The 12,132-nt window shown below is 48.0% G+C and overlaps 1 protein-coding gene across 5 annotated transcripts in view; it reads right to left on the bottom strand.

The window, feature by feature from the left end:
* Window positions 1-311: 311 nt before the first annotated feature.
* The window catches only part of MESR3 (misexpression suppressor of ras 3), a 242,402-nt gene continuing 230,581 nt past the window's right edge, over window positions 312-12,132 (bottom strand). For all 5 annotated transcript variants that reach the window (XM_037415944.2, XM_075872280.1, XM_075872281.1 and 2 more), the window contains 3 exons: window positions 4,932-5,193; window positions 3,159-3,503; window positions 312-900 (listed from right to left, as the gene is read on the bottom strand). In XM_037415944.2, the coding sequence (XP_037271841.1) occupies window positions 664-900; window positions 3,159-3,503; window positions 4,932-5,090 (741 nt within the window). In that variant the 5' untranslated portion in view covers window positions 5,091-5,193 and the 3' untranslated portion in view covers window positions 312-663. The remainder of the gene's footprint in view (window positions 901-3,158; window positions 3,504-4,931; window positions 5,194-12,132) is intronic.

Here is a 12,132-nt window from a genome sequence, read left to right as displayed (position 1 = left end):
TATATAGATGCACTGCTCAGATTTGTACATGCACAAAAGCACAGTGTTCGTGTTTGGCCAAACCCTGTGGAAGACATTGAAAAGTGTTCTTGGCAAGTTCAGAGAGAAACACGGTGTTCGTTGCACGCTTCACGCACTTCGCCAGTTTAAAAAAAATCAGGCATCAGGATTTGAGCACTGTAGTCCGTATGCTCAGAAGGCTGCTTGACCAAGCTCTAGTCACTTCAGTGTCTCTCAAGAGACATTAAAGAGTAGCAGTCCAGAGACACACATGCAAGAAAATTGATAAAAACTCCTTACAAATTCGAAGGAAAAAAAAAGGGAGATTACTTTCAAAGCTCCCGAGTTGAAAAGAAGACTTGAAAGGAAGTCCTGGTAAAGAAACTGACAGGTGTCCTAGGTACACAAAACTCTGGCCAAAATATCAGTCCATCTTGGTCCCACGGTAACTAGCATCCAAGGTAGACAGATTAAAGCGTCATGTACACAGCTGTAAGGAATAGCTTGTACATCAACTCCAGTCAACGCAAGCTGAATAGCAATGCGCCTTGGTCCCATTGCTCAACATATAGACGGTGGAGCAAATGGCAATGTGACGTGCACGGTTCGGAAGCCAGTGTGCTGCCCTCAACTGGATTCACAACTTGTGGTCCTCCATCAAGCCTAGTCGATGTCGCAGTCGGGTCCCAAGGTGGCCAGGGAGTAGAATCTCTCCTTGTCACCACTTCCGACACTGGTGACATGCTGGAAGCAGCAGGGCAGAGAGATCTCACTTTTGCCGGGAAGAGGCTTGGGCTTGGACGCCCTATTCTTCTTCTTGAGACTCTTGCTGCTTTTGGGAACAGACAAGCTGATATTCAGGGGATCCGAGATCAGTTCTTCGACCTTCTCCCAGAATTCCTGTGCGGAAACAGAATGAAAGAAAAAAAAAAGCCAGTTGTCAAGACAGCTTTTCTAAGGAAGCCAAGCACACACTTTCCATGAAGCGTTGAACACTGAATGATAATCCCAATGTTTATGAAGCTATGATACCAAAGGAGTTTGCTTATGTTAGTATATCCGATGTTAGGAAAATGCTCAAGGGCACGGGTACTAGTGTAGGACACGGGTACTAGTGTAAGACACGGGTACTAGTGTTCCTTCAACTAGTATATTGGCTATCTTTTCAAACCTTTTTCTTTTTGAGTAGAAGCTCATGTCATAATGCACTGGTACCTGCCCCTCCTATCGCTGTTGTTCTATATATCCCTTCCTGCATTTTTATCAACAATAAAACATCAGTTTTGAAGCAAGCATGATGAAATTAACATGATAACATGCAAAGAAACAGTCCTATATACAAGATGGTGGGAAAAATCATAGACAGGGTGCTGTTCTCGTTTTAATGATGTAGCAGTCATGACGACGACAACGAAAATTCGCTTTGAGGGTGTATATAAATGCTATCTCACAATAAAGAATTATTGATTATACAGTTGAACCTACTTATAATGATACCAGTATTAAAAATATATCTGTTGTGACAATAAAAAGCTGCCACATCATCAACTTCCTATGTCTTCTATGGTGAAATAACCGGCCCCCATGCCTCCTAATCGGTTATAACAATGAATGCTGCCTATTGGGTGTCCATATTAAAAGGTAATGGAAAACAAAATCTGAGAAAAAAAATGAAGAAAACGTGAACTTCAAGATGCTGAAACTCTGCCCACAACCCCATTGTACTCAAGTGCCCCTTCAGATTCACAATGCGCTTCACTGTACAGCACTGTTGCATCGCGGCAAAGCTGACTTTTGAAATGTGCTATAGCACGGGAGCTGCGGTGGCTTCTGTTATAGCACTTTCAAACATGCAATTTGAGTGACAAGACGATAGTTATAGCGCGAGAACAGAACGACCACAAAGAGACAAGCAGGACACGAAGGACACGAGCGCACATGTAATTCTTGTCTCTTTGTTGTCATTCTGTTCTTGCGCTATAACTATCGTCATGTACAAACTGGCTCAAGCTGCCACACTTTTGAGTGACAAGTTAGGCGATGATCTTTCTCATATATCGTCTACAGATAATTTCTTGGCTTGTGTGAATATTGGAGTGCTTCGAATATTCGAACGAATAATGCAGTATTAGAATTCGCTTCGGATCGAATTTAAAATTTCGAATTCTAAACAAACGAATAAATGCATACTAGTCTGCATTGTCACCCTGTAAAAATAGTTTAATAGCAGTACAGTGGCGCAAAGCCATGAAAACACATTTTCAGGAAAAACCCGCTCTGCTGCAAAGCCCTACTTCAAGGTTCAATGCGGATATTGTCCTCACATCGATTTAAGTTTAAAAGCTTGGTATACCTACTTATATGCTCCAAGTATGTATAGCAAATTTTAAAATGTAACATATTTTGCAGCCTAACGCTTGCATTCTAGCGAAAGTCGAATGATGTTACTATTCAAAGTTGTTGCCGCTTTCCTTGATGCAAAAAAAAAAAAGTATTTGCACACGCCTTGTCTCAATTTTCAAAAAGTATTGTGCAGGTTTGTTAGGTCACGGCAAATATGCTCAATTTTCTTTATAATATGCAGTATACATGGTGTTCGAATTTGATTCGAAATTATTCGACTAGATTGGCTATTCCCTTCAAACCCCAGATTCAGTGTTTGCACAAACCTAGTCATTTCTGTAAAGGATTTGACCTCGGAATTCGAAAAAACGTATTAATACCATTCCGCATAATAAGTAACATCCGGAAGCCAATTCTGAAATATAGAGCCTTTGTTTCATGGTTGTCTTTCAAAATATAATGATTCTATAAGGTGCCTCACACAAACATACAAAAAAAATTCTTTAGACCGGTCATGTCTGGGCAGCTCGTGAACATATCTGTAAAGATTTCTTCCTACCCCTCTCCCTTGGCCCCCCAAGAGCAAGCATAGTCAAAACACAACTTAAGTGCTCCCGGCCTCCCTGAAGGGACTCAGTTGTGGTGCAGGTACCCCCCCCCAAGTGAAAAAGAAATCCTAGAACCGCCCCTGACGATGACAGTCATGTGCATGCCAGGCCACATGTATGCGGCTTGTGGACATGAGAAACCTGGCATAAAGATTTACACAATGGTACTGACCAGGTAGGCCGAATACCGTAAAAGAGAAGGCATACCTGCGCCGCATCTGGCACGTCGAAGCTGAGTCCCGCCATGCGGCGGTGGTCCGACGAGAGGTGCATCGTGTGAAAAGTGACGGCCGACTTCTGGTAGCTGCTGAGGTTGTCAATGACGTCCTTCCAGAGGGCAAACCCGGTGCCCCGCTCGGCCAGCACGACGTGCACCATGCGCCGCGTCCTGGCCCGCGTCTCGCCCTTGTCCAGAATGAGCACGGGCACGCCGGTGCGCGCCAGCTCCCAGCGGCCGGGCTTGCCGTCTTGGGACACGTCCGTGAAGTACAGGTTGGCCAGGCAGTGGCAGCCGTACACGTACGTCTTGTGGCTCTTGAAGCAGCACTCGACCTGCGTCGTACACCAGGATGCATACACATGGACTTTGCATGGACCATTTTTCATAATTCACAAGTGCGCTTTTTTGCACTGCATGTTTGCCTGAGTAATGGCGGCACTACAAGCGGAAACGCGGTCCTAGTTGAACTTGATGGGGTTGTCTATTGTGAGTGTTTATATCAAGAGAGGCAGCTGCACATTTTCTACGTTAGCGCATAAGCAAACCTTGCTTGAACAGGCTATTCGAAGTAAATGACTAGCCGCCATTGGTTGTTCAAACTGCAAAGTAGGAAAGCTAACTTTACAACTTATAAAAGGGTTTATCGAGTTTTAATGTGGCCATCTTTTCGCGGAAGAAAATAACGCCCATCTTGTGTTTTCCTATACAACAGGGATCATGGCGGAGCGATTCTATCGGCTTTCTACGAGTTCTTTTAACTCCCATCACCACCTTTAGCCACCTGCTGTGGGCCAGAAGGCGCGACTTGAAAATCTGACCAATAGCAGGTGGCTGATAGCGGCGAAACGATAAGAAAATTCCTAGAGCCGGGATAGAATAACTCCACCATGTCAACACACTCACTTTGGGTGAGCAGGCTATTGCGAAATTCCCTTTGTTTTGTGTGCGTTGATTTTGTTTTCTGAAGCTCACGAGCTGTGTATATACATATTTAACATGCAGTTCATACCTTGCCTTTACAAGTTCTATGTATGATGGCACGACTGAACTGCCACATCTCCAAACCCCTGACAGTCATGGTCTGGGAAAATACAGCCAACACCAAAGGCCTGACATACGGAAAGGCGAGAGTAAATGGAGGTACGCACATTACCGCCTGGTCTTGCTTGTTTTTTGTGTGTGTGTATGTCTTAACAAAAATCAGGGTTTTACACGCAAAACTCGACATGATTATGGGGGACGGCGTAATGGAGGGTTCTGGAGGTATCCACCACTTGGTGTCCTTTAGCGTGCCCTGGCATCTTACACTGCACGGGCCTCTAGAATGTTGCCTTCATCGAAATGCGACTGCACGACGGGCACAGTGAGCCCTGCACCACCGGGGACTTGCCTCCGGTTTCGCTTCACAGGTAGAAATGTGCCACTAGTAATGAAATTGGATTCCCTAGTGTTAACCGGTCCCAGCTTGAAACAAAATGGTCCCGTCAAGTACACAAGTGGTTCGAGTTGTACAACTGGGACAACAGTTGGTCCCCAACTGGGATCACTTGGAAACCATACGAGATTAGTAAGAACAAGTTGCCGGTCTCATTCGCAGACTACTGTCTGCTTCCATCGGGTTCCCGTTCTGGACCAGCTGGTACCAATCGTGGAACAGCCGGGACGACAAGGAGCAGGCTTGTCCTATAGAAGATCACGTCAGATCTACCGGACGCATTATACGCGTCAGTGAGGACTATCGAACCCGGATTCCGGCATACCTGGTCGACTTCGATGTCGGTGAGCCTGCCCGATTCCTCGGGGTCCTTGTTGAGCGCACCCACGGTGTCGTACTTGGTGGTGATCTTCTCGATGCCCATCTTGAGAGAGTTCTTGACAATGTCCGAAGAGCAGTAGATGACAGCCTCACTGCCGGCCATCCTCACCTCGCTCACACTCGCACAGCCGATGCACCGTCGCCCACACTACGGTCCGGGAACGGTGTCCGTCTCAGTGTACGGTCTGTAAAGGCAGCATCGAAACCTGCATGGGGAACAGAAGAACAGCGGTCAGGAACACGCAGGCGATCATTCATGTGGTAACATAGGGCCAATATAAGTCACATTAATCAAGAACAGACGTATCTTCAGTGATTTGCAAGGTAACTGTTTTCCGACTTAAGTGAAATTTGTTTGCCTTCGTATCTTCGCAGCCAAAACATTTAGGTTGGCATACGTACAGAGAGAGAGAGAGAGGCAGGGAGGTCCACCAGCAATTGTAGCATGCGGTTTGCTACTTTGTACTACCAGGTGGGGGAGAAAGATGAGAAGGAAAGCGAAGAGAAATGTAGACGTGCGACAGGTACTTTTGAATGTACAGAGGTCATTGATTTATTACGTGGATCGAAAACAGGACGAACACAAGGGAGTCGTTTCCGACCGAAACATGACGACCGCGATGTGCACAATTGTTTTCTTCAGAGACAGAAATTGAAAAAAAAAAAAGAAAATGCGGGCTTGCGCTGAACACGAGGCATGGTCGAAACGAAAGCTAGAAGAGCGGCCTTTTCTAGGGGGCGTTGTAAAACTCTCTTGGAGCTACTAATAGTAGTAGAATTGCAAGGAACCCACAGCGCGTCAGTGAGTCGTACGTGTCAGTCTAATGTGAAGCGAGCGCATTCACTGTGTGCTACTTTCGGGTTTTAGGGTAACGCCTTGTACTACATGTTCCTCAATATTGCGTTGGACTGATTGAAGCTTCATCGCTACAACACAAGTAGATACCCAAAACACGCCAAGAATTGAGAGACAAAGAAGACACGGCGACGGCCCAGTTAGCCCGCAGAAAGGGAGGCCCTCCCAAGTCGGCCCAGACACGACAGGAAAGGGGAGGTGCAAGGGTCAAAGCGAATCGAGGCAACGAAGGGGGCCCGCTTTTCTCAGGAAAAAAAAAAATAAACTGGCGGCCGCTTGTTTCGGGGAAATAACTTGCGCGCAAGCCCGCCCGGGGGCGTGACTCTGGAATGGCGGCGGGGTCGTGTGCAGCGAGCATCAAACGCAACGAAACAAGCGAAACTGACGCCTCGCCGTAATAAGACAAACAAAAAGAGCGCCCCCCCCCCCCCCCCCCCGGAATGCGTACAGCAATCCCCTCCGCCCAGCTTGTGGTATATTTTCATCATGTGGAGTCGGCAGCGAATGGTTCAAAGGTTGCGCTGCCTTCTTCTGTACGTTGGCCCAGTTGGAGAACAAATGGCACTGCCCGATGTCTATCCCCGAATGCTGCGTGTTGTTGGGTATGCATATGAATAACAAATAAAAAAAGGCTTGCGGGTAACGTTATCCTCCTTACGAATGTTACACGAAATTTCGGTACCATAAGCCGAGACATCACTTTCAAGCGAATGCAGTGCAGTAACAACTTGACTGTGCGATACACCATCCCGAAAATTCAAAGTCGGTTATGTATGTATGTATGTATGTATGTATGTATGTATGTATGTATGTATGTATGTATGTATGTATGTATGTATGTATGTATGTATGTATGTATGTATGTACGTATGTATGTATGTAAGTGAGTGCACAACACCACCTGGTGGTTTGGGAAACAACCGAAGGAAAGCGCTCGAGCATCTCTCACGTGCAACGCCTCACCAGAATAGGGGAATCGCGCACGTGACCCCAATATTTCAGCAACCGAACCAGAATGACACGCTAAAAATTTTCCACGGCGCTCCACTCCCACAAAATATTGGTTCAGAACTTTTGCTCTCAAATAAGGACCTATAATTTATTTTTTTATATCCAATTAAAAACATGTGATACAGAAAAATAGACATTTCGTTGTAGTACAACGCGCTTTTTTTGTTACAAACCTCGTCGCTCAGATTTAGTAGCTTTGTTCGAAAACCGCTTTTTTTTTTTCTTTCGTGTTCCCGGTTACTAAAAAACGGCTTCTTTTTTTTTTTTTTTTTCCTCCCAAAGACCACACGCTGAGAGCTTCCAGTCGAGAAAAATTGATGGCTGCGACCTTATGACCCTGAACTCTTGCGGCAATTCACGAGTCGCATTGACAATAACATACTGCTCCGCCTCCCCCCATTTCTCCTCCTCCCATGTTCTGTTGTTTAGCGGAGCTGAACGAAGCACTTCTCGAAACACGACTTCGCAACCGTACTATAAAACAAGCGCTCAACTTCGCAAGACCCACAAACACATACATCTCTGTATGACTATATGCGGCTTTCGAATTACGAAACCAGAAGCCACAAAGTCCTCACTACTAAAATATCTGCGTGTTTCGGTCCAAATGTCCCCGAAAGATTACAGTCTTCTGTGGGCTTTTTTTCATGCATAGCGTCACATTTAAGGCGCAGCCTAAGAAATACTAGGTTGTTTAGAATTACCTATGTATTGTCTGGTAAAGAAACACGCCACTTAAAACTTACGTATTGAACTTGCAACCCAGATATGCGTATCATTTGCTTTTTGACCAACCACGTTCACAAGTACGTACGAACGCAGTAATCAAATCAAGATTGCGGGGCGTCCAGCAAGGGCTTAAATTTTGTCCGGGTGGCTAAATCATGTGACAGACAGACAGACCGAAATTTCTGCGGTCAAGCATCCCAAGAAAGACGATCGTCCTTAAAGAAGAATGTTTCGCGATACTCAATTTGTGCAACGACTGGATACTGTACACATGGAGAACGTACGTTAGCATGGAAATTGCCACAAGACTGAACTCGCAAGCTGCCTCATCGTTGACATAACAATGCACGAAAGTTCGCGGACGGTGACATACCACTTGGCGCTGGCTGGATAGTAGTGATGTGAGCAAAGTTAGGATACAAGGCAACAAACACAAACCTTGTTGACACGTACGCATCTGTACCTGTCTGTGCGATCGCGGTTCCTTTAGATTGTGTGCCTACGTCGGTATCAACAAGCTGAACTAGCGATAAGCTGATAGATATCCTTCTTAGTTCTCAGATGTACACAACTTATGTCCCTGCGTAACTGGCTAATTATGCAGTTGACCAGTTACACAGAGCTGGTTCATATATAACCAAATTTACAAAAAATAACTGCGGATAAATAAAAAAATTTGACCTTGAACGTGCTAAAACTATTATCGCGCATCAGAAGGAGTTAGTTTTCCACCCAATGTTATTCAAAAAATTGAGGGGGGGGAGGTGAGGGGTCTGGCACAAAACGCGCCATTGAACTGCACGCGATCGACTACCGAGACATCATCTGCCGAGGCGGTGTATTCAATTAAATTTTATTTCATCTCGAGGATGAACGCAGGCTCGGGAGCGGTTATGGTGCCTAGCTGCTGACCCAAAGGTCGTGGGATCAAATCCCAACCACGGCGACCGCATTTTCGATGAATATGAAAAGGCTACAGGCCCCTCTGTGCTCAGATTTCGGTCACGTTGTTGCGACCGGGGTTTGCGGCACCAGAGATCCGGGATCAAGATGTCCAGGCAGGAGGAGGTCGAACTTCGTAGAGAGGGATTATTTACATTATTTACATGACAAGGGTTGTGTGGCCCGAAGCTCTGCACTGAAAAAGGCTGTCTATTGAACAAGCTCCCTGAACCACACTAAGCAGCCCGCGAGGACTGACTGAATACCGTCTCATCTCCCCAGATCCCTAGATAGGTAATAGGTCCATAGGGCACTGTCCAATAACATGTCCCGCAGCACATAATTGCCGGCACCGCCCCAAACACACATACACAAACGAAACACGTGCATGGTCTTGGCAATGCTGCCTCCTCCGGCGAATCTTGTTTCCAGCGAGCGAAGTGAAACGTGTTTGTCATCTCGCCGCTCGCGCCGACCACCCAAGCTTCGTCGAACGGCGATAGCGGTATAGGCGCCTCCGAGGGGCCACACCTGGACATATGGTGCTGATTTGAGCGTCGGCGGCTCATCAGCCAGAGACGCACAGCGTCCGACGTCCGTAATCGGCGGAAGCTCTGCATTGTGGCTTTTACCGGGGCACGAAGACGCCACGTGTCGCATCTCTGCAAGGACCCGAAGGACAGCGGAGCTCCGTAGAGTAATTACAGCCACGAAGCTCCCAGTACGTGGAAACAGCAGGGCGTCTTGGCGCTGCTACTTATCTCCACAAAATGAGGCGGCCGCCTTTCTTCTGTTCTGGCGGCCGCGGTAAAAGGGTGGCCCGCCAAACGCAACAACGTCGAAGCACCCCCCGGGTGGTCGAAATTTCCAGAGCCCTCCTCAACGGCTTATCTCATAATCATATCGGGGTTTCGGGACGTAAACCCCGCGTATTATTACAATCAAAATTTCGTCCTCGCAATTTGAAGAGCAGCAAGAAAAAGAAACAGAGAAAGAATTTTTTTTATTGAATATCATTAAGCGAAGCATGTAGAAGGGAACCCTAGTCCGGGTTCCCTATAATGATTTCGACGGCCACCTGGACCTCTTGAACCAAAGCCTGTAGGACCTCGGCAGGCCCGTCCCAGAGGGCAACAAAACTCAGGGCGTTGGGTGTGCTCAACTCCTACCAGGAGTTTCGGGAAGCGCACTTCATAAATCGCTATACGCGACTTATGCAGACCCCCCCCCCCCCCCCCCATGCACCGCCTGCTCGACCGCTTACACATTCAACGCACTTGCACTTCAGAGGAGGCGGAGCGTATTCCAGAACTTTGGCGCCAAATGCTCTGGGTCTCTCCGCTCCCCACTAGCATGGACACGCACACGCACGAAAGTAGGCGACAAGCGCGGGCTCGGACGCTTGAAAGACAACAAGGTTTCCGACCTGGTTTATACTTCGTAGACATAGCCAAGGCCGACAGCCAAGGGATTTTACACGGCCGCTGTAGTTCACCAGGGAATGCACGCCAACAAGCTCTCCTTCAGAGCACGAAATTGAGAGCGGGCTGAGAGAGTACCGATTGCGCTTGCTGCCGCGGATCGCAATTCGTCGACGATAATAACGGATTCGGAAAAAAACGTATGCTTACTACCTAACAGGGCAGATATCCCCCTTAGCTAGCCATATTCTAGTACGGGCTGTCGCTGATCCAACCCGCGAAACGCATTATTTGGGCTCCTGGCCATCGGGGTTTACGAGGTAATGAGGTCACTGACGCGGCCGCCCGAGCGCTTACCCACCGGGCTCCTCATGCCAGCCCTTATGACTCGGGAGCCAATACACCACTGCTGCTGTTCAAAGAAATTATTTTTTACACCACGCAACACGGAACGCTGCTCGCTTTGGGAGTTCACAACACGCTGGAATAAATCGCAGAAGACCAGCGAACGGCGCAGCATCACCGCCTGTCCCAAACCAGGACGGGAAGAACGATACTACAACGCATCGGAATCAACGCGCCAGGGACGACCCCAGATGTAGCAAAGCAGCCATCCTGGGACGTTCTCCAAACACTGATGGTACCATCATTACCGAAGCACATGCATTTGCAAGTACACCAAGAAAGAAGAACGGCGAAAGGCACGGCCCTCACAAAGGGACACGCCAAAGATCGACGCTGGTACTACGTGGGCGTGGCGAAGTATCCCCACCTGCCAAACACGTACGCAGGCACCGGAGTATAGTAACAACGTCGGGAAGCATACGGTGCAAGTCACCCACGCAAGCAGAGGAGTTTGCAATCGCACTGGCACTGGTGATCCCACATTGCCGCACGGTCCTCAGCGACTCGAAGCCCGCGCACGCACGCACGCACACACGCGCACACACACACACACACACACACACACACACACACACACACACACACACACACACACACACACACACACACACACACACACACACACACACACACTTTTCTACTATAAATGTCCACATCTCTCTCTCTCTCGCAGAGGGCATCGTCTTACAGCTCCCTAACGTTACAGCCGCCAAGCCAGCAACGGCGGGCCACTGGATCGAGCTAATGCTCGAACGAATACGGTACGTTCAACAGCCATAAGCGTTCAGTGCAGACGCACGCCTCTAGCCGTGCAACGCAGCTCCTTTCCGGTCGGATTCCGGAATTCCAGGATGGCGCCGCCCCCTCGCTCAGTTTGTTTTCTCTGCTCCGCACACGACCCGACACTTATTCGCACTTGAATGCCCACCGCCGCTGGAATCGGCGCTCCTGGTTCTACGTATATATATATGAACGTGCGTGCGGATACATCAAGGGAGTAGCAGGCGGTGCAGGGCCGGTCAAGCGCGGCGGCTCGACGGCGTACGGGAGCCACACCGTTTTGGTTCACGGCTCCCTTCGTGCTGTACTGTGCAACTGGATAATATAATAAAACGACCAAGAGTACAACGTGCCTAAGAACGGCGGGAAGTTGATCTGGTTGCTAGAAAACACCATAATCATGTTTACAGGCCTCACCTTGCTTTCAAAAGCGAAGCTATTGAGCAAATATTTCTCGTTCCCTCCGTACAAAAAAACAAAAAACAAAAACAAAATAGCATAGGCCTGGGCAACCTAGCACGCCCGTGAGGCGGCGTCGAGGCAAGCCCTTGACGTCCCCTCGTGGGAGGCCTATAGGACCGGCCACCAAAACCTCCTGGCTTCTGACAATAAAGTTTATTCCTCCTTCTCCTCCTCCTGTGCCACAGAAAGTGGGTACATCCCACTATACACAACTTCGACTAAGAAGAAAGGCGGCAACAGTTCGCTCAACAAATCAGTGCTATAAGCGATGGAGGCGAACCTTAGTCCAAGTCGTGCAACGCCCTTCTGGCTATCCTCCCAGCTCATTCTCTGATTACGCTGTCACCGTCAACTATTGTCGATATAGTGTTCTAGTTCGCTGTATACCTCAAAGGGCTTGTTTAACCATTGATGATGGACATAAGCCATCGGGATGGAGATGTTCCGCAAGCGTCGAAGTGGAAATGGTGCTACAGCTGCCGAACATCAAAAGACAACTTTGCGCGAGCTCTCTTGTATATACGTAGATGTAAATATAC

Source organism: Rhipicephalus microplus, chromosome 8, assembly GCF_043290135.1.
Source record: "Rhipicephalus microplus isolate Deutch F79 chromosome 8, USDA_Rmic, whole genome shotgun sequence".
NCBI lineage: Eukaryota > Metazoa > Arthropoda > Arachnida > Ixodida > Ixodidae > Rhipicephalus > Rhipicephalus microplus.
This window is presented reverse-complemented; position numbering and strand designations above follow the sequence as displayed.